Source organism: Salmo trutta, chromosome 15 (assembly GCF_901001165.1).
Source record: "Salmo trutta chromosome 15, fSalTru1.1, whole genome shotgun sequence".
NCBI classification, from domain to species: Eukaryota; Metazoa; Chordata; class Actinopteri; order Salmoniformes; family Salmonidae; genus Salmo; species Salmo trutta.
The window spans coordinates 65,361,647-65,384,641 of NC_042971.1; the positions used below are offsets into that span (position 1 = coordinate 65,361,647).

Genomic DNA, 22,995 nt, shown 5'->3' on the forward strand with positions numbered 1-22,995 from the left:
GGGGGAAGGGGGACAGGGATACAACACTAGATACAACACTAGAGGGTGAATTGGGAACTAAAGAGGACTACATTAAAACTCCCACTCCTGCCCTATTAAAGGAAATAGCAGTCATTAGATCAACGCTGGACTTCCTCCTAACACAGGACGCTGAAAAGAAAATGAGATTTGTCAAGCAAAAGCTATATGAACATGGCGATAAGCCAGGAAAGTACTTGGCGTACCTAGCTAAAAAGAGAGCTGACTCACAGTCAATTGCGGCTATTACTGATTCTGATGGCAATCATTTATATGAAAATAAATTGATAAATGACTCATTTAAGACATTTTATGCAAATCTTTACGCCTCAGAACTGCCAAATGACGCACCCAAGTTAATGGAGAACTTCTTTTCTAAGATTGAGCTCCCTACTATCTCCGAAGAACAGAAGTCTCTCCTTAATGCCCCTATTACTGAGGAAGAGATAATGTCCGCAATTAAGAATCTGCAAAATGGTAAGGCCCCAGGACCGGACGGGTTTTGTAGTGAGTTCTATAAAGAGTTCCATGGCCTGATCCTTGAGCCATTGCGTGATATGTTTAACCACTCATTTTCAAATGACCAGCTCCCCCAAACGCTGCGAGAAGCCAACATATCACTTATTCTCAAAAAGGGAAAATGTCCGGAGTCTTGTTCCTCGTACAGACCAATTTCCCTTCTGAATGTGGATAGAAAATTGCTTTCTAAAATTCTAGCCACAAGATTAGAGGACTCACTGCCACTGATTGTGAAAGGAGACCAAACTGGCTTCATTAAGGGACGTAGGTCATGTAACAATGTCAGACGGCTCCTTAATGTAATTGAAGTCTACCAACAAAGTGCTATGGATGGTCTTGTGCTCTCCCTAGATGCTGAGAAAGCATTTGATCGTGTGGAGTGGTCTTACCTATTCTTTGCTCTAAATAAATTTGGTCTGGGGGACAACTTTATAAAATGGGTGAAAGTTTTATATGATGATCCTCAGGCTGCTGTCCTTACTAATGGACTACGGTCAAATAGCTTCTCTATACACAGAGGTACCAGACAGGGCTGTCCTCTGTCCCCCCTCCTATTTGCACTTGTTATGGAACCACTGGCCGAGGCCATCAGGGTAACGCCTGCTATACAGGGGCTGCTCATTGGTGATGTTCACCATAAAATAAGCTTGTATGCTGATGATGTCCTGATATTCATCTCTAGTCCCGAGACTTCAATTACATCTCTGATTAACACTATTGAGTTATTCAGCGAATTCTCAGGCTACAAGATTAACCTAACTAAATCAGAGGCTATGCCACTTGGTAACCTTCACTTTGTACCTAATACTTCTCCCCCTTCCCTTTTAAATGGTCTCCCTCAGGTTTTACGTATCTGGGTATATTTGTAACTCCTAAATTCCAACAAATGTACAAAGCCAATTTTGTTCCCTTGTTCGACACAATAAGACAGGATCTGGAGCGCTGGAACTCTCTTCCGATTTCATGGTTGGGTAGAATATCCCTCTTGAAAATGAACATTTTACCTAGGCTACTTTACCCAATCCAAATGATCCCAGTATTACTCTCCAATAAGGTAGTAAAGGATGTAAATGGATGGCTAAGTTCCTTTATATGGAGTAAACGCAAGCCAAGACTTAAGATGGCAATATTGCAGCTGCCAAATTATATGGGTGGCTTGGATCTACCCAATATCAGGCTCTATCAGTGGTGTGCCCACCTATGTTATATCTCAGACTGGATCACAAACGATGACTCCTCCATTTGGTTAGACATTGAGACTTCTCTTTCAAAATACCCTTTACAGGACCTTTTGTTTCTCACAAGTTTCAAGTCTGTAAAAGATCGCTGTAACAACCCCATTACACTTAACACACTCAAAGTATGGAGGTCAGTTCAACGTTTCCTGGGAAGGTCCAAACTAACCTCTGCTCTTACCCCAATTCTTAACAACCCAGATTTTGTCCCAGGATTGCTGGATGCTGGCTTTAACGTTTGGCTTAATAAGGGCATACGCAGACTAAATGACTTATTTGCGGATAAGATTTTATTGTCATTTGAGCAGATGGTCGAGAAATATCAACTCCCAAAGCAGGACTTTTTCCGTTTCCTACAAGTAAGACACTATATTCTGAAGAGCACCACCTTAATTGGTAACCCTGATATGTCTGTCATTGAAAGAATGCTTTTTTCCCCACAAAGGAAAATGTCTGTAAGTCTGTTTTATGATGCTTTAAGGTCCTTTTCCGCTGTCGACACACAGAGGGTGAAACAAGTGTGGGAGAAAGAACTGTCTGTTACCATTGACGAAGAGATGTGGGAGGACATTTGGAAATATGCAAAAACAATATCTATATGTAATCGTACTAGAGCAATTCAATTAAGAATAATACACAGATTGCATATATCCCCAAATCGCAGACATGCATTTAGCCCCGCTTCCTCCTCTCCTCAGTGTCTCAAATGTAAAACTGATACAGGCACCCTAACACATTGTTTATGGTCATGTCCCAAAATACAAAGATACTGGTCTTGTGTTCTGCAAGAGATTGAAAAGATCCTAGGGGTCGATCTAGAATTGGACCCAGTTTCTCTACTGTTAGGTCTCCCTAGTAGGCATGTAACTTCTGTGGGTAAGAGGAGGCTTTACAACATCCTCACCTTCGCAGCGAGAAAAAACATACTTTTACAGTGGATTAGTGATAAGGTCCCCTCTATTAAAGATTGGCATAAGATACTATTTGAATGGGTCCCGCTGGAATATCTGACATGTACATTGCACTCTAAGACAGATCAGTTGTGATCTGGAGTGATGGAGGTAGATATGTATAGGGGGAAGGGGACAGGGATACTGGAGTGATGGAGGTAGATATGTATAGGGGGAAGGAGACAGGGATACTGGAGTGATGGAGGTAGATATGTATAGGGGGAAGGAGACAGGGATACTGGAGTGATGGAGGTAGATATGTATAGGGGGAAGGAGACAGGGATACTGGAGTGATGGAGGTAGATATGTAAAGGGGACAGGGATACTGGAGTGATGGAGGTAGATATGTATAGGGGGAAGGGGACAGGGATACTGGAGTGATGGAGGTAGATATGTATAGGGGGAAGGAGACAGGGATACTGGAGTGATTGAGGTAGATATGTATAGGGGGAAGGAGACAGGGATACTGGAGTGATGGAGGTAGATATGTATAGGGGGAAGGAGACAGGGATACTGGAGTGATGGAGGTAGATATGTATAGGGGGAAGGGGACAGGGATGCTGGAGTGATGGAGGTAGATATGTATGGGGGAAGGGGACAGGGATACTGGAGTGATGGAGGTAGATATGTAGATACACTATATATACCAAAGTATGTGGACCCCCTTTCAAATTAGTGGATTAGCCTATTTCAATCACTCCCGTTGCTGACAGGTGTATAAAATCGAGAACACACCCAGGCAATCTCCATAGACAAACATTGTCAGTAGAATGGCCTTACTGAAGAGCTCAGTGACTTTCAACATGGCACCATCACAGGATACCAACAAGTTCCAAACAGCCTCTGGAGGCAACGTCAGCACAAGAACTGTTCGTCTGGAGCTTCATGAAATGGGTTTCCATGGCCGAGCAGCCGCACACAAGCCTAAGATCACCATGCGCAATGCCAAGAGTCAGCTGGTGTGGTGTAAAGCTCGCCGCCACTGGACTCCGGGAGCAGTCGAAACACATTCTCTGGCAATCCGACGGATGAATAGTGTGTAGGGTCCTGTGACAGTGTGTAGGGTCCTGTGACAGTATGTAGGGTCCTGTGACAGTGTATAGGGCCCTGTGACAGTGTGTAGGGTCCTGTGACAGCGTGTAGGGTCCTGTGACAGCGTGTAGGGCCCTGTGACAGCGTGTAGGGCCCTGTGACAGCGTGTAGGGCCCTGTGACAGCGTGTAAGGCCCTGTGACAGCGTGTAGCCCTGTGACAGCGTGTAGGGCCCTGTGACAGCGTGTAGGGCCCTGTGACAGCGTGTAGGGCCCTGTGACAGCGTGTAGGGCCCTGTGACAGCGTGTAAGGCCCTGTGACAGCGTGTAGGGCCCTGTGACAGCGTGTAGGGCCCTGTGACAGCGTGTAGGGCCCTGTGACAGCGTGTAGGGCCCTGTGACAGCGTGTAGGGCCCTGTGACAGCGTGTAGGGCCCTGTGACAGCGTGTAGGGCCCTGTGACAGCGTGTAGGGTCCTGTGACAGCGTGTAGGGTCCTGTGATAGCGTGTAAGGCCCTGTGACAGCGTGTAGGGCCCTGTGACAGCGTGTAGGGCCCTGTGACAGCGTGTAGGGCCCTGTGACAGCGTGTAGGGCCCTGTGACAGCGTGTAGGGCCCTGTGACAGCGTGTAGGGCCCTGTGACAGCGTGTAGGGCCCTGTGACAGTGTGTAGGGCCCTGTGACAGCGTGTAGGGTCCTGTGACCATGTGTAGGGCCCTGTGACAGCGTGTAGGGCCCTGTGACAGCGTGTAGGGTCCTGTGACAGCGTGTAGGGCCCTGTGACAGCGTGTAGGGTCCTGTGACAGCGTGTAGGGTCCTGTGACAGTGTGTAGGGCCCTGTGACAGTGTGTAGGGTCCTGTGACAGTGTGTAGGGCCCTGTGACAGTGTGTAGGGTCCTGTGACAGTGTGTAGGGTCCTGTGACAGTGTGTAGGGCCCTGTGACAGCGTGTAAGGCCCTGTGACAGTGTGTAGGGTCCTGTCAGTGAGCATAGAGACAACAATGAAACACTAATAAAAAAAAGAAGGGTAAACTTAATAGTCCATGTAGCCATTGAGTTAGCTATTTAGTTAGCTACAGTATTTAGCCGTCGTATGGCTTGGGGATAGAAGCTGTTCAGGAGCCTGTTGGTGTCAAATTGGATGCTGCGTTTCCACTTGCCATGCGGAAGGCGAGAGAACAGTCTGTTGGGTGGTTGGAGTCTTTAACGATTTTCTGGGCCTTCCTTTCTCAATACCACAGCTCACAGCAGATCAATACCACAGCAGATCAATACCGCAGCAGATCAATACCGCAGCAGATCACTACCCCAGCAGCAGATCAATACCGCAGCAGATCAATACCGCAGCAGATCAATACCGCAGCAGATCAATACCGCAGCAGATCAATACCGCAGCAAATCAATACCGCAGCAGATCAATACCGCAGCAGATCAATACCGCAGCAAATCAATACCGCAGCAGATCACTACCCCAGCAGCAGATCAATACCGCAGCAGATCAATACCGCAGCAGATCAATACCGCAGCAGATCACTACCACAGCAGATCAATACCGCAGCAGATCAATACCGCAGCAGATCAATACCGCAGCAGATCACTACCACAGCAGATCAATACCGCAGCAGATCAATACCGCAGCAGATCAATACCGCAGCAGATCAATACCACAGCAGATCAATACCGCAGCAGATCAATACCACAGCAGATCAATACCACAGCAGATCACTACCCCAGCAGCAGATCAATACCGCAGCAGCAGATCAATACCGCAGATCAATACCGCAGCAGATCAATACCACAGCAGATCAATACCACAGCAGATCAATACCACAGCAGATCAATACCGCAGCAGATCAATACCGCAGCAGCTCAGAGCAGAGACGTGCACAGTGCACCGTTACTATGCACATAAAGGCATAACAAAAAAAGCGTTAAGACAGTTCACTGACGCCCCCGAAACACAGCCACCCTGCCAGGTTCTTACCGGATGTCCTGGTCGGTGACGATGAAGGCCTTACAGAGGGGCTGCGACGTGTTCAGCCAGATAGCCGGGTTCTTCTCCGCAGCCGAGGTCGTCTGGCCCGTGATGGGGGAGGAGCTCATGTGGAGGGCGCTGGCGATGGCCGAGAGGAGAGTCTCGTCTGACGTGTCCGGACCCACGCCTGATACAGGGCGACACGGCCGCAGGAACACGGTCAGAAACAGAACAATAGGCAGAACCGCCCCAAAACTCCACAGACAGACTCACATAACTCATCGTTAGCTTAAATTACTCATTATGTCATTGACTTTTAATTACATTTTTTGCATGACTCTTTCTTCTATAGTTGCTGTATTGTCTAGGGGTCAACCTGTCTAGAGACAAAGCTGTCTAGGGGGTCAACCTGTCTAGAAACAAAGCTGTCTAGGGGTCAACCTATCTAGAGACAAAGCTGTCTAGGGGGTCAACCTGTCTAGAGACAAAGCTGTCTAGGGGTCAACCTATCTAGAGACAAAGCTGTCTAGGGGTCAACCTATCTAGAGACAAAGCTGTCTAGGGGTCAACCTATCTAGAGACAAAGCTGTCTAGGGGTCAACCTATCTAGAGACAAAGCTGTCTAGGGGTCAACCTATCTAGAGACAAAGCTGTCGCGAGGTCAACCTGTCGAGAGGTCAACCTGTCGAGAGGTAAAGCTGTCAAGAGGTCAACCTGTCAAGAGGTCAACCTGTCGAGGGGTCAACCTGTCGAGGGGTCAACCTGTCGAGGGGTCAACCTGTAAGTAAGAATTTCATTGGACTGTCGAGAGTGAAACCTGCAAATAAGCATTTCACTGGACTGTGTTCTTCATGTCTATCAGGTCACTGGACTGTGTTCTTCATGTATATCAGGTCACTGGACTGTGTTCTTCATGTCTATCAGGTCTATCAGGTCACTGGACTGTGTTCTTCATGTATATCAGGTCTATCAGGTCACTGGACTGTGTTCTTCATGTATATCGGGTCACTGGACTGTGTTCTTCATGTATATCAGGTCTATCAGGTCACTGGACTGTGTTCTTCATGTATATCGGGTCACTGGACTGTGTTCTTCATGTATATCAGGTCTATCAGGTCACTGGACTGTGTTCTTCATGTATATCGGGTCACTGGACTGTGTTCTTCATGTATATCAGGTCACTGGACTGTGTTCTTCATGTCTATCAGGTCACTGGACTGTGTTCTTCATGTATATCAGGTCACTGGACTGTGTTCTCCATGTATATCATGTCACTGGACTGTGTTCTTCATGTCTATCAGGTCACTGGACTGTGTTCTTCATGTCTATCAGGTCACTGGACTGTGTTCTTCATGTCTATCATGTATATCAGGTCACTGGACTGTGTTCTTCATGTATATCAGGTCACTGGACTGTGTTCTTCATGTATATCATGTATATCAGGTCACTGGACTGTGTTCTTCATGTATATCAGGTCACTGGACTGTGTTCTTCATGTATATCATGTATATCAGGTCACTGGACTGTGTTCTTCATGTATATCATGTCTATCAGGTCATTGGACTGTGTTCTCCATGTCTATCAGGTCACTGGACTGTGTTCTCCATGTCTATCAGGTCACTGGACTGTGTTCTCCATGTCTATCAGGTCATTGGACTGTGTTCTTCATGTCTATCAGGTCACTGGACTGTGTTCTTCATGTATATCAGGTCACTGGACTGTGTTCTTCATGTATATCAGGTCACTGGACTGTGTTCTTCATGTATATCAGGTCACTGGACTGTGTTCTTCATGTATATCAGGTCACTGGACTGTGTTCTTCATGTATATCAGGTCACTGGACTGTGTTCTTCATGTATATCAGGTCTATCAGGTCACTGTATTGTGTTCTTCATGTATATCAGGTCACTGGACTGTGTTCTCCATGTCTATCAGGTCACTGGACCGTGTTCTTCATGTATATCAGGTCACTGGACTGTGTTCTTCATGTATATCAGGTCACTGGACTGTGTTCTTCATGTATATCAGGTCACTGGACTGTGTTCTTCATGTATATAAGGTCACTGGACTGTGTTCTCCATGTCTATCAGGTCACTGGACTGTGTTCTTCATGTATATCAGGTCACTGGACTGTGTTCTTCATGTATATCAGGTCACTGGACTGTGTTCTTCATGTATATCAGGTCATTGGACTGTGTTCTTCATGTATATCGGGTCACTGGACTGTGTTCTTCATGTATATCATGTATATCAGGTCACTGGACTGTGTTCTTCATGTATATCATGTATATCAGGTCACTGGACTGTGTTCTTCATGTCTATCAGGTCACTGGACTGTGTTCTTCATGTCTATCAGGTCACTGGACTGTGTTCTTCATGTCTATCAGGTCACTGGACTGTGTTCTTCATGTCTATCAGGTCACTGGATTGTGTTCTTCATGTCTTTCAGGTATATATGATGAATAAACAAACTTGAACTCTATCTGACAGTCCAGTTTATTTTATTCCTAGTAGATCTGTGAATATATTGAAATAATAATGGACGAAATACAATTCTAACCATTATAACTGTATGATAATATGGTTATGTACAACTATAACATGAATGATGAGCCTATTATTATTCATATCAGGTTAATGGAACTAAACAGAGAGACTAGAGGCTGGGCTCCTACTTGTTAAACCTTTGGGAAGCTCCATGGTCCTGAGGACCTCTTCTGTTATAGCTGACACCCTCAGGCCTTTCAACCGCTTCTCCCAGAACAGCTGCAAACACAACAGACAGGTGATGAGTGAGGAAGAGGAGGAGAGGGATGGAACCTAGACCTAGATATCGCTGCCTAGTCAGAGAGACCTAGATATCGCTGCCTAGTCAGAGAGACCTAGATATCGCTGTCTAGTCAGAGAGACCTAGATATCGCTGCCTAGTCAGAGAGACCTAGATATCGCTGCCTAGTCAGAGAGACCTAGATATCGCTGCCTAGTCAGAGAGACCTAGATATCGCTGCCTAGTCAGAGAGACCTAGATATCGCTGCCTAGTCAGAGAGACCTAGATATCGCTGCCTAGTCAGAGAGACCTAGATATCGCTGCCTAGTCAGAGAGACCTAGATATCGCTGCCTAGTCAGAGAGACCTAGATACCACTGAGGAAGAGGAGGAGAGGGATGGAACAGTGAGGAAGAGAAGGAGAGAGATGGAACAGTGAGGAAGAGGAGGAGAGAGATGGAACAGTGAGGAAGAGGGGAAGAGAGATGGAACAGTGAGGAAGAGGAGGAGAGGGATGGAACAGTGAGGAAGAGGAGGAGAGAGATGGACCAGTGAGGAAGAGGAGGAGAGGGATGGAACAGTGAGGAAGAGGAGGAGAGGGATGGAACAGTGAGGAAGAGGAGGAGAGGGATGGAACAGTGAGGAAGAGGAGGAGAGGGATGGAACAGTGAGGAAGAGGAGGAGAGGGATGGAACAGTGAGGAAGAGGAGGAGAGGGATGGAACAGTGAGGAAGAGGGGAAGAGAGATGGAACAGTGAGGAAGAGGAGGAGAGAGATGGAACAGTGGGATGGAACCCTGAGGTCCCAGGACACCCCAGAAAACAAGACCTGATATTTATCAAACTGGAGAGTTCATTCATGCCTAGCTATAAATCTATTTTATTTAACCATTATTTTACCAGGTCAGTTGACTGAGAACACATTCTCATTTACAGCAACAACCTGGGGAATAGTTACAGGGGAGAGGAGGGGGATGAATGAGCCAATTGTAAGCTGGGGATGATTAGGTGACCATGATGGTATGAGGTCCAGATTGGGAATCTAGCCAGGACACCGGAGTTAACACCCCTACTCTATGATGAGAACCATGGGATCTTTAATGACCTCAGAGAGTCAGGACACCCGTTTAACATCCCATCTGAAAGACGGCACCCTACACAGGGAAATAACCCCAATCACTGCCCTGGGGCATTGGGATATTGTTTAGACCAGAGGAAAGAGTGCCTCCTACTGGCCCTCCAACACCACTTCCAGCAGCATCTGGTCTCCCATCCAGGGACTGACCAGGACCAACCCTGCTTAGCTTCAGAAGCAAGCCAGCAGCAGGATGCAGGGTGGTCTGCTGCTGGCGACAATCTATCAGGCCCCTAGATGTATAAATCCTGCAGCCGCAACAGAAACACCACAGAGAATAAACAGCTGGGCTTAGTGCCAACCAAGGCCTTCAAAGCCAGACGAGCCGAGCGGCTGACCGAGAGAGAGAGAGACCCAAGGAGACACATAACAGTCATGCTAGCCTTCTCTAACACAGAGGCAGAGGGTGGTTATGCATGGTAGGGGATGGCTTCTCTGTACAGGGGTGTGATGGTAGCAGATCAACCACCTGTCTGGCCTGTCTCCCTTGCTTAGTCCTAAACTAATCCACTTTCCAGTTAAAGAGAGGCACTGTAGCATCTTCCTCACTTTTAAAACAAGGCCATTCCGCTTTTGTCCACTTCTTGAAAAATTGTAGGAGGCAATTCACTTCTACACCCACAAAGTGACTCTGCTGGCTCATAGCCAGACCAGAAATAGGCCTAGTCAGAGAGGCCTAGATATAGAGACCTAGATATCTCTGCCTAGTCAGAGAGACCTAGATATCTCTGCCTAGTCAGAGAGACCTAGATATAGAGACCTAGATATCTCTGCCTAGTCAGAGAGACCTAGATATAGAGACCTAGATATAGAGACCTAGATATAGAGACCTAGATATAGAGACCTAGATATAGAGCCTAGATATTGAGGCCTAGATATAGAGGCCTAGATATCGCTGCCTAGTCAGAGAGACCTAGATATCTCTGCCTAGTCAGAGAGACCTAGATATAGAGACCTAGATATAGAGACCTAGATATAGAGGCCTAAATATAGAGACCTAGATTTGAGACCTAGATATCACTGCCTAGTCAGAAAGACCTAGATATCACTGCCTAGTCAGAGAGAGCTAGATATCGCTGCCGAGTCAGAGAGAACGAGATATCGCTGCCTAGTCAGAGAGACCTAGATATCGCTGCCTAGTCAGAGAGACCTAGATATAGAGACCTAGATATAGAGACCTAGATATAGAGGCCTAGATAGAGGCCTAGATATAGAGGCCTAGATATAGAGACCTAGATATAGAGGCCTAGATATAGAGACCCAGATATCGCTGCCTAGTCAGAGAGACCTAGATATCGCTGCCTAGTCAGAGAGACCTAGATATAGAGTCCTAGATATAGAGGCCTAGATATAGAGGCCTAGATATAGAGTCCTAGATATAGAGGCCTAGATATAGAGACCTAGATATAGAGGCCTAGATATAGAGGCCTAGATATAGAGACCTAGATATAGAGGCCTAGATATAGAGACCTAGATATAGAGGCCTAGATATAGAGGCCTAGATATAGAGACCTAGATATAGAGACCTAGATATTGAGGCCTAGATATAGATATAAATTATTTTCTCTTGAACCATCTGGTCTATCCACTAGAGTCCACTGGACAGTATGGACACAGATAGAAAAAATAAATACTACAGTATATATATATCCTAGTTATTCTTTATTCTTACATTTTCGGAGGCTGGTAATAAACTTATCCTCATGAGAGACAGTTTCATCATGGCGCGTGATGGTTTTTGCGACTGATGGACTGTCGTTTCTCTTTGCTTATTTCAGCTGTTCTTGCCATAATATGGACTTGGTTTAACACTTTTTTGGTTACTACATGATTCCATATGTGTTATTTCATCGTTTTGATATCTTCACTATTATTCTACAATGTAGAAAATAGTAAAAATTAAGAAAAACCCTTGAATGAGTAGGCATGTCCAAACTTTTAACTGGTACTGTATATTCAAGTATAAATTACCAAAGTTACCATAGATTGCCATAGATAAGCTGTTATTTTACCAAAATGACTGAAGATCCCGTTAACTTTGGTAAATGACCAGTAACTTCAGCTACAATAGATTCTGCCGGTGAAAATCATCATTTAGCTCAAGGCCTTCCGGGTTTGAAAGCTGTGAAGACTCAAAGAGCATCTAGTATTTGACATCACTTAACAGCAAGGTTAAGTGTGTGTGATGTGTGTGTGATGTGTGTGTGTGTGTGATGTGTGTGTGATGTGTGTGTGTGATGTGTGTGTGATGTGTGTGTGTGTGATGTGTGTGTGTGTGTGATGTGTGTGTGATGTGTGTGATGTGTGTGTGTGTGATGTGTTGTGATGTGTGTGTTGTGTGATGTGTGTGTGTGTGTGTGATGTGTGTGTTGTGTGATGTGTGTGTGATGTGTGTGTGTGTGATGTGATGTGTGTGTGATGTGTGTGTGATGTGTGTGTGATGTGTGTGTGATGTGTGTGTGTGATGTGATGTGTGTGTGATGTGTGATGTGTGTGTGATGTGTGTGTGATGTGTGTGTGTGTGTGTGTGTGATGTGTGTGTGATGTGTGTGTGATGTGTGTTGTGTGTGTGCCAGTAACAGCAGCAGGAGGAAGACCACCCAAGGACTTTCTCTCTGTGTATTTTAGATGAAGAGAGGAGGAGGAGGAGGAGGGGCGAGGTTCCTAAAGCGCTGTCTCAAAACATTAGCTGTTCGATAACAAGGTCAGTGATCAATAGTTAATATTTTATTCCAGAGAGTTGTGTCTAAAGCCATGTGGCTCTGAGGTTTATACACGCTACAATCAATAAGTTATTCACGTTGCCTTTGGCTTCTCACACACGGACAAACCTACCTGTCAGTTCGGTCCTTCATAAACACGTAGCATGAGAAGCACTAGTACTCTGAAGCGTTAGGATTTGTTATAACATTAACGCAGGCATGCACTCACTCACTCACTCACTCACTCACACACACTCTCCCACACACACACACTCCCACACTCCCACACACACACACTCCCACACTCACACACTCCCACACTCCCACACTCCCACACACACACACACACTCCCACACTCCCACACTCCCACACACACACACACCACAGTCCTCATCTATGGACCAGTGTCTCCATCTCGTCCCCTCTAGCCTCCTCTTCTCTGACGAACAGAACGCTACTTTATTACCCATCTCTTTATTACCTATGATAATGTCTTCACACCTAATTGGCTGCTGTCACCCCCTATTTCCCCACAGTCATTTCCTGAGAGGTTAAAGGCAGGGGGGGGGGGGGGGGGGGGGACAGAGTAGAGGGGGGTGGAGGGGAAGGAAAGGGTGGAGAGGAGGGTGGGGATCAGAAGGTAGAGGGAGGAGATGGGGAGGGGAGTAGAGAGAGAGAGGGGGAGGGGAGTAGAGGGAGGAGATGGGGAGGGGAGTAGAGAGAGAGAGGGGGAGGGGAGTAGAGGGAGGAGATGGGGAGGGGAGTAGAGAGAGAGAGGGGGGAGGTGTTCAGGGAAGGAGGGGGGGATCAGAAGGTAGAGGGAGGAGATGGGGAGGGGAGTAGAGAGAGAGAGGGGGGAGGTGTTCAGGGAAGGAGGGGGGGATCAGAAGGTAGAGGGAGGAGATGGGGAGGGGAGTAGAGAGAGAGAGGGGGGAGGTGTTCAGGGAAGGAGGGGGTGGAGAGGGGGGTGAGGAGGAAGGGGGAGGTCTTAAGGGAAGCCATCGGTGGGAAATGATCAGCCAAGCAGCAGATCTCATTTCAAATCCTAATGAAACTTCACCACCCCTCCTCTTCTCTCCACTCTCCTCCTCCTCTTCTCTCCACTCTCCTCCTCCTCCTCCTCTTCTCTCCTCCTCCTCCTCCTCTTCTCTCCACTCTCCTCCTCCTCCTCCTCCTGCCATGCATAAGCGTGTGTGATCACCCTGGACTCCATTTTCTTCACAGCCTCATTTGGCAGCACATCTTAAACCGCTGCAGCAGAAAAAGTCATATAACACAGCCTATGACTGGCTCTATAACGGCTATGACTGGCTTTATGACGCCTATGACTGGCTCTATAACGGCTATGACTGGCTTTATGACGCCTATGACTGGCTTTATAACGGCAATGACTGGCTCTATAACGGCTATGACTGGCTCTATAACAGCTCCTACAGTCCCACTCTCAGCGTGCTGCTGCTGCGTTCATGCTGAGCGGTGCTGCTTTAACATGCCGTGTTCATGCTGAGCGGTGCTGCTGCTGTGTTCATGCTGAGCGGTGCTGCTGTTGTGTTCATGCTGAGCGGTGCTGCTGTAACATGCCGTGTTCATGCTGAGCGGTGCTGCTGTTGTGTTCATGCTGAGCTGTGCTGCTTTAACATGCCGTGTTCATGCTGAGCGGTGCTGCTTTAACATGCCGTGTTCATGCCGAGCGGTGCTGCTGCTGTGTTCATGCTGAGCGGTGCTGCTGTAACATGCTGAGCGGTGCTGCTTTAACATGCCGTGTTCATGCTGAGCGGTGCTGCTTTAACACAGTGAGCAGCTACAGCTCTACATCTGTGGTCCTTTAGCAGTCTCTAGTGGTCGGCGCCAGACATGACACCCTGGTTCTGTTACAGCAACAGAACGGGTTTAGGTGGCCCTAGCGTTGTGGCTGGCCTAAATAGTGCCCACTAGACAGTGAGAGGCTGTGATGCTGGTGTCTTGGAGCCTGAACAAGGATACATGGCCGTAGACCAGTTCAAAAGTGGTCCTAGTCATGTGTTTGTCATTTTAAACCAGATTAGATCAGTGTGAAACTCTCTGAAATGGGTGGGTTTTTTACCATCTTCTCTCCACGATGATAGGCAGTAACCTCTCATCCTTTTGGGAGTATAATGAATCTCATAACAAGACAATAACAAGCAAGTGTGTGTGTGTGTGTGTGTGTGTGTGTGTGTGTGTGTGTGTGTGTGTGTGTGTGTGTGTGTGTGTGTGTGTGTATATATATCTCACCTGTCTGGGCTGCTCTGTGGCTCTCTGCAGGTCTGTCTGTGTGTGTGTATATCTCACCTGTCTGGGCTGCTCTGTGGCTCTCTGCAGGTCTATCTGTGTGTGTATATATCTCACCTGTCTGGGCTGCTCTGTGGCTCTCTGCAGGTCTGTCTGTGTGTGTATATATCTCACCTGTCTGGGCTGCTCTGTGGCTCTCTGCAGGTCTGTCTGTGTGTGTGTATATCTCACCTGTCTGGGCTGCTCTGTGGCTCTCTGCAGGTCTATCTGTGTGTGTATATATCTCACCTGTCTGGGCTGCTCTGTGGCTCTCTGCAGGTCTGTCTGTGTGTGTATATATCTCACCTGTCTGGGCTGCTCTGTGGCTCTCTGCAGGTCTATCTGTGTGTGTATATATCTCACCTGTCTGGGCTGCTCTGTGGCTCTCTGCAGGTCTGTCTTCACCTTGTTGCTGGGGTGGTTCACCACTTTGGTGACAGGCTGTTTAAAGATGGAGGCTGTCTGTCTGATAGGAAGTGCTGTGTTCAGGTCTGGTTTACCCTGAAAGGAGAGGACAGAGAGAGAGGCTTGATTAAACAATAGGAGAGAGGTAGAGGGACAATCAGAGGAGAGAGGAGAGGGACATTCAGAGGAGAGAGGAGAGAGGAGAGGGACATTCAGAGGAGAGAGGAGAGGGACAATCAGAGGAGAGAGGAGAGAGGCAGAGGGACAATCAGAGGAGAGAGGAGAGAGGAGAGGGACATTCAGAGGAGAGAGGAGAGGGACATTCAGAGGAGAGAGGAGAGGGACAATCAGAGGAGAGAGGAGAGAGGAGAGGGACATTCAGAGGAGAGAGGAGAGAGGAGAGGGACATTCAGAGGAGAGAGGAGAGGGACATTCAGAGGAGAGAGGAGAGGGACAATCAGAGGAGAGAGGAGAGGGACATTCAGAGGAGAGAGGAGAGGGACATTCAGAGGAGAGAGGAGAGGGACATTCAGAGGAGAGAGGAGAGGGACAATCAGAGGAGAGAGGAGAGGGACAATCAGAGGAGAGAGGAGAGAGGAGAGGGACAATCAGAGGAGAGAGGAGAGAGGAGAGGGACATTCAGAGGAGAGAGGAGAGGGACAATCAGAGGAGAGGAGAGAGGAGAGGGACATTCAGAGGAGAGAGGAGAGAGGAGAGGGACATTCAGAGGAGAGAGGAGAGGGACATTCAGAGGAGAGAGGAGAGGGACACTCAGAGGAGAGAGGAGAGAGGAGAGGGACAATCAGAGGAGAGAGGAGAGGGACAATCAGAGGAGAGAGGAGAGGGACATTCAGAGGAGAGAGGAGAGAGGAGAGGGACATTCAGAGGAGAGAGGAGAGGGACAATCAGAGGAGAGAGGAGAGAGGTAGAGGGACAATCAGAGGAGAGAGGAGAGAGGAGAGGGAAGGAGAAAGAGAGTCAGTAGGGAAAGTAAAGTCCACCCTGTGTGTGTTTGTGTGTGTGTGTGTGTTGGGTACTTAGTCCTGTCATAAAACCATTTTAATAGTTTAACACCACCCCTCCACCCCTCCTTCACCCCTCCACCACCCCTCAACACCTCCACCACACCACCACCCCTCCAGAAACTACTGAGCAAGCCAATCAGCAGCCAGAAACTATTGAGCAAGCCAATCAGCAGCCAGAAACTACTGAGCAAGCCAATCAGCAGCCAGAAACTATTGAGCAAGCCAATCAGCAGCCAGAAACTACTGAGCGAGCCAATCAGCAGCCAGAAACTACTGAGCGAGCCAATCAGCAGTGTCATAAACAAAATGAAAGCAAAACGCTTTGCAAAACCGCTGCAGCAGAAACGGTAAAAACCCCAGATGATCATTTCTACAGGTCAGGGGAACTGGAAGTGCAGCGTGGCCAGAAACTAGCGTTCAGTTAAAACAACTAGTGACGCAGACTGAGAACATTCAAAGTGAGCGGTTGGTTGTGTTAGGCTGCTCAGTGAGGCTCTCTGCTAACGTGTGTGTGTGTGTGTGTGTGTGTGTGTAGCGACGGTTGAAGGGTTAACTTTGATCTGTGGTTTGGCAGACACAAGGGGGGGGGGGGGGGGACTCCTCCCTAACGAGGACATGTGGAGAGCAGCGAAGCAGCAGAGCAGAGCGGAGCCAAACTAAAACCAAACGCCTGCACTACTCACTCAGCCGAGCGACACCAGTACCAGTCAGTACCAGTTCAGGGCCTAGACCTAACTATAGAGGAGGAGCTGTCAGTACCAGCTCAGGGCCTAGACCTAACTATAGAGGAGGAGCTGTCAGTACCAGTTCCGGGCCTAGACCTAACTATAGAGGAGGAGATGTCTCTTAGTTAGCACATACTGAGTCCTAGGGAGGATCTGTGTACCAGCCAGGGCACACAGAACCCCTAGGACGAGCTGCATACCAGAGCTCACTGACTACCTACCAAGGCACATTAAATCCTAGGGGCAAGCTTCATCGAATCCCAGAGATCAGCTACATATCAGGGCACAGAGTCCCAGGGACGAGGCAGTTCTCAGGGCACAGAGTCCCAGGAACGAGGCAGTTCTCGGGGCACAGAGTCCCAGGGAGGAGCTGCATGTCAGGGCACAGAGTCCCAGGGAGGAGCTGCATGTCAGGGCACAGAGTCCCAGGGAGGAGCTGCATGTCAGGGCACAGAGTTCCAGGGAGGAGCTGCATGTCAGGGCACAGAGTCCCAGGGAGGAGCTGCATGTCAGGGCACAGAGTCCCAGGGAGGAGGTAGTCCTCAGCTCATGAGCAACACTGTGGCGGTGGCACACACTCAATTACAGACCAAGCAAACTGCTCCATATGCAAAACACCCACTACCAATATTACCACTATCTTTCAAGATGTAAGCACTGCTCTCACTTCTCATGGAACAAAATGCACTTAACATTTTTAAATTCACATCAAAGAAATGAAATGTTATTTGTCACATGCTTTGTAAAGAACAGGTATTAATCCTGAGTCCTTATCAAAGACAGCACTAAGAGCCATGTGATAAGATAGCAGAGGGCCCTCGAGCTTAGATAAGACGGCAGATGGCCCTCGAGCTTAGATAAGACGGCAGATGGCCCTCGAGCTTAGATAAGACGGCAGAGGGCCCTCGAGCTTAGATAAGACGGCAGAGGGCCCTTGAGCTTAGATAAGACGGCAGAGGGCCCTCGAGCTTAGATAAAACGGCAGAGGGCCTTAGGGCAGTGACGGTCACTAAATGTCGTCAGCCGGTGATTGTCAAGCAAATAACTGATGCAGACCTTTGGAACATCTACATTTTAAAAAGTCTAATAAATCCATGTAATATAGTCTACACCTTCACAATAAATCCATGTAATATAATCTACACCTTCACAATAAATCCATGTAATATAGCCTCCACCTTCACAATAAATCCATGTAATATAGCCTCCACCTTCACAATAAATCCATGTAATATAGTCTCCACCTTCACAATAAATCCATGTAATATAGCCTCCACCTTCACAATAAATCCATGTAATATAGCCTCCACTTTCACAATAAATCCATGTAATATAGCCTCCACCTTCACAATAAATCCATGTAATATAGTCTCCACCTTCACAATAAATCCATGTAATATAGCCTCCACCTTCACAATAAATCCATGTAATATAGTCTCCACCTTCACAATAAATCCATGTAATATAGCCTCCACCTTCACAATAAATCCATGTAATATAGTCTCCACCTTCACAATAAATCCATGTAATATAGCCTCCACCTTCACAATAAATCCATGTAATATAGCCTCCACCTTCACAATAAATCCATGTAATATAGTCTCCACCTTCACAATAAATCCATGTAATATAGCCTCCACCTTCACAATAAATCCATGTAATATAGTCTCCACCTTCACAATAAATCCATGTAATATAGCCTCCACCTTCACAATAAATCCATGTAATATAGTCTCCACCTTCACAATAAATCCATGTAATATAGTCTCCACCTTCACAATAAATCCATGTAATATAGCCTCCACCTTCACAATAAATCCATGTAATATAGTCTCCACCTTCACAATAAATCCATGTAATATAGCCTCCACCTTCACAATAAATCAATTTAATATAGTCTACACCTTCACAATAAATCCATGTAATAGAGCCTCCACCTTCACAATAAATCCATGATTTATTTTAGACAGGTCTAAAGAAACATGATATGAAGAAAATGTAGTCTATTTCAGAAGAACAGAATAGCATCCTCTGAGTTGTCCTTATGTTAGGGTCCTGATGTGGCTGTGCCATATGGCTGTGGACTACACTAGTTCATTTAGCAGGTCCTGATCTGGCTATGCCATATGGCTGTGGGGCTACACTAGTTCATTTAGCAGGTCCTGATCTGGCTATGCCATATGGCTGTGGGGCTACACTAGTTCATTTAGCAGGTCCTGATGTGGCTGTGGGCTACACTAGTTCATTTAGCAGGTCCTGATCTGGCTGTGGGCGACACTAGTTCATTTAGCAGGTCCTGATGTGGCTGTGGGCGACACTAGTTCATTTAGCAGGTCCTGATGTGGCTGTGGGCTACACTAGTTCATTTAGCAGGTCCTGATCTGGCTGTGGGCGACACTAGTTCATTTAGCAGGTCCTGATGTGGCTGTGGGCGACACTAGTTCATTTAGCAGGTCCTGATGTGGCTGTGGGCGACACTAGTTCATTAGCAGGTCCTGATGTGGCTGTGCCATATGGCTGTGGGCTACACTAGTTCATTTAGCAGGTCCTGATGTGGCTGTGGGCTACACTAGTTCATTTAGCAGGTCCTGATGTGGCTGTGGACTACACTAGTTCATTTAGCAGGTCCTGATGTGGCTGTGGACTACACTAGTTCATTTAGCAGGTCCTGATGTGGCTGTGGGCGACACTAGTTCATTTAGCAGGTCCTGATGTGGCTGTGGGGCTACACTAGTTCATTTAGCAGGTCCTGATGTGGCTGTGGGCGACACTAGTTCATTTAGCAGGTCCTGATGTGGCTGTGGACTACACTAGTTCATTTAGCAGGTCCTGATGTGGCTGTGGGCGACACTAGTTCATTTAGCAGGTCCTGATGTGGCTGTGGGGCGACACTAGTTCATTTAGCAGGTCCTGATGTGGCTGTGCCATATGGCTGTGGGCTACACTAGTTCATTTAGCAGGTCCTGATGTGGCTATACCATATGGCTGTAGGCTACACTTTAGCAGACAAGATTTGGTTAGAATTCTGTGGCATTATTTTACAATCTGAAGAATACAATAGAAAGGATATTTTCTCCAAGTGATTTGAGGAAGTGTGAACATGTGGCTATTCTGTGTTAAGCGGTTAATAGAGAAACAGGTCCTCCTATATGCTACATTTAGAGTTATTAATGTAATTTTAGTTGTTCTATAAACGTTGGGCTATATGTGTTGATGTTTAATACATTGTAAGGCTGCATGATGCGAGTCTAATGATGATTTGAAAAAAAGTTGTTTGAAAGACATGATCTCTGCTTTATTTTTTTGTGCAGGCTGTACACACTTCATCAGTCACTCATTCACAATTTTACCAGCACTTGATAATGCCTAGAATTTCCCGGTGGCCTCCCCTTTGTGGCCGTAATGCAACCTAAAAAAAATTAAAAAATCCCTGAGTGCTGCGCGCTACGAATCACCTCTCACACATGGCTCTCCGTCACATGATCAGGTCTTTCTCACAGGCTACAAGTGAAGACAGACATATCATGTGTAGGAGTGTGTAGGCGGGCAGAGGGAGTGTGTAGGAGTGTGTAGGCGGGCAGAGGGAGTGTGTAGGAGGGCAGAGGGAGTGTGCAGGCGGGCAGAGGGAGTGTGTAGGCGGGCAGAGGGAGTGTGTAGGAGTGTGTAGGCGGGCAGAGGGAGTGTGTAGGAGGGCAGAGGGAGTGTGTAGGCGGGCAGAGGAGTGTGTAGGCGGGCAGAGGGAGTGTGTAGGCGGGCAGAGGGAGTGTGTAGGAGTGTGTAGGAGGGCAGAGGGAGTGTGTAGGCGGGCAGAGGGAGTGTGTAGGAGGGCAGAGGGAGTGTGTAGGCGGGCAGAGGGAGTGTGTAGGAGGGCAGAGGGAGTGTGTAGGAGGGCAGAGGGAGTGTGTAGGAGGGCAGAGGGAGTGTGTAGGCGGGCAGAGGGAGTGTGTAGGCGGGCAGAGGGAGTGTGTAGGAGGGCAGAGGGAGTGTGTAGGAGGATGGGGCAGTATAGAGCAGGATAGAGCAGGATAGTGCAGGATAGAGCAGGATAGAGCAGGATAGTGCAGGATAGAGCAGGATAGAGCAGGATAGTGCAGGATAGAGCAGGAGAGAGCAGGATAGAGCAGGATAGAGCAGGATAGAGTAGGATAGCAGCCTACAGGAGAAATAACTCGTTGATGGTAACCATCTGGATGTGAACGTGATTCAGTATGCTGGTCGAACGGAGAGAGTTTTAGCTGCTAGCCAGCAACACAACACAGGACATAACATCAAGGGTGTCTCATCCAAAACACATCTTTTGACCCATGGGTAAAAAATAAGATGTTAAATGTGTAGATAATCCTCCGAGACAAATAGTCCCCAACCGGTCGTTGGTGATGGACTGGTGGATCTTCATTCCCAGTTGATCATATTTCTTCAGAAAAGACATCGTGTTTGGCTGTTGGAGGTAGCTGCAGATGAAGCCCTGTACGCCGGGTAGACAAAGTGTTCCCATTTGGAACCATTTCATTTCACTGAGAAGACAAACTCTACCAACCCGGAGGACCGGGACATCTGTTGCTAAAATGGAGTGTGCCTACTGCGCTGGCCAATCGGATAGCTCAAATCAACGTGCCTTTCAGCTTCAAAACGAACCCACAGCAAAGTTTGATACTAGACTGGGTGAGATTTCATAACATTTAAAATCGTGACCAGAGAGAGACTGTCAAAGAATTCAGCAAAGAGCTGCCGTTTTTGACAGTTCATTATTTAAGTTTTATTCAGGTCAACACTTTTTACACTATTACAAAACATAAAAACACACTTCTCCTTACTTGCGCTGCAGCTGCAGTGAACGAGTAGCCAAGTGTATCGATAGCCCTGCGTTTTTATTATTAGCAGCCCGTCGTGTCTATTTTAACATCAAGAAATATTTCACTTTCTCTGGTTATAGGAACAACATGAACTTGTGCATGAGGCAGAAACTCGAGTTTCGCCATCAGGTGGAAAATGGTGGCCCCTCTCTCTGGTCAGTCTCACCGGAGGAAAAGGAAGGAGAGAGCAGGGGGACCGTGAGAGAGGAGGCACCGTGAGAGAGCAGGGACCGTGAGAGAGGAGGCACCGTGAGAGAGGAGGGACAGTGAGAGAGGAGGGACCGTGAGAGAGGAGGGACAGTGAGAGAGCAGGGACAGTGAGAGAGCAGGGACCGTGAGAGAGGAGGCACCGTGAGAGAGGAGGCACCGTGAGAGAGCAGGAGGACCGTGAGAGAGGAGGCACCGTTAGAGAGGAGGGACAGTGAGAGAGCAGGGACAGTGAGAGAGCAGGGACCGTGAGAGAGGAGGCACCGTGAGAGAGCAGGAGGACCGTGAGAGAGGAGGCACCGTTAGAGAGGAGGGACAGTGAGAGAGGAGGCACCGTGAGAGAGGAGGCACCGTGAGAGAGGAGGGACCGTGAGAGAGGAGGGACCGTGAGAGAGGGGGACCGTGAGAGAGCAGGAGGACAGTGAGAGAGCAGGGGGACCGTGAGAGAGGAGGACAGTGAGAGAGCAGGGGGACCGTGAGAGAGGAGGCACCGTGAGAGAGGAGGGACCGTGAGAGAGGAGGGACCGTGAGAGAGGAGGGACCGTGAGAGAGGAGGGACAGTGAGAGAGGAGGGACAGTGAGAGAGGAGGCACCGTGAGAGAGGAGGGACAGTGAGAGAGGAGGGACCGTGAGAGAGGAGGGACCGTGAGAGAGCAGGGGGACCGTGAGAGAGGAGGGACAGTGAGAGAGGAGGGACAGTGAGAGAGGAGGGACCGTGAGAGAGGAGGGACCGTGAGAGAGCAGGGACAGTGAGAGAGGAGGGACCGGGAGAGAGGAGGGACCGTGAGAGCAGGAGGACAGTGAGAGAGCAGGGGGACCGTGAGAGAGGAGGGACCGTGAGAGAGGAGGGACAGTGAGAGAGCAGGGACCGTGAGAGAGCAGGGACCGTGAGAGAGGAGTGACCGTGAGAGAGGAGGGACAGTGAGAGAGGAGGCACCGTGAGAGAGCAGGAGGACCGTGAGAGAGGAGGCACCGTTAGAGAGGAGGGACAGTGAGAGAGGAGGCACCGTGAGAGAGGAGGGACCGTGAGAGAGGAGGGACCGTGAGGGAGGAGGGACCGTGAGAGCAGGAGGACAGTGAGAGAGCAGGGGGACCGTGAGAGAGGAGGCACCGTGAGAGAGGAGGGACCGTGAGAGAGGAGGGACCGTGAGAGCAGGAGGAC

At 48.2% G+C, this 22,995-nt stretch overlaps 1 protein-coding gene across 1 annotated transcript in view; it reads right to left on the bottom strand.

The window, feature by feature from the left end:
- The window catches only part of LOC115149550 (methyl-CpG-binding domain protein 2), a 100,840-nt gene that overhangs the window by 36,753 nt on the left and 41,092 nt on the right, over positions 1-22,995 (bottom strand). The window contains exons 3-5 of the mRNA XM_029692502.1: positions 14,982-15,119; positions 8,401-8,491; positions 5,735-5,912 (exon numbers count right to left, since the gene is read on the bottom strand). Of these exons, the coding sequence (XP_029548362.1) occupies positions 5,735-5,912; positions 8,401-8,491; positions 14,982-15,119 (407 nt within the window). The remainder of the gene's footprint in view (positions 1-5,734; positions 5,913-8,400; positions 8,492-14,981; positions 15,120-22,995) is intronic.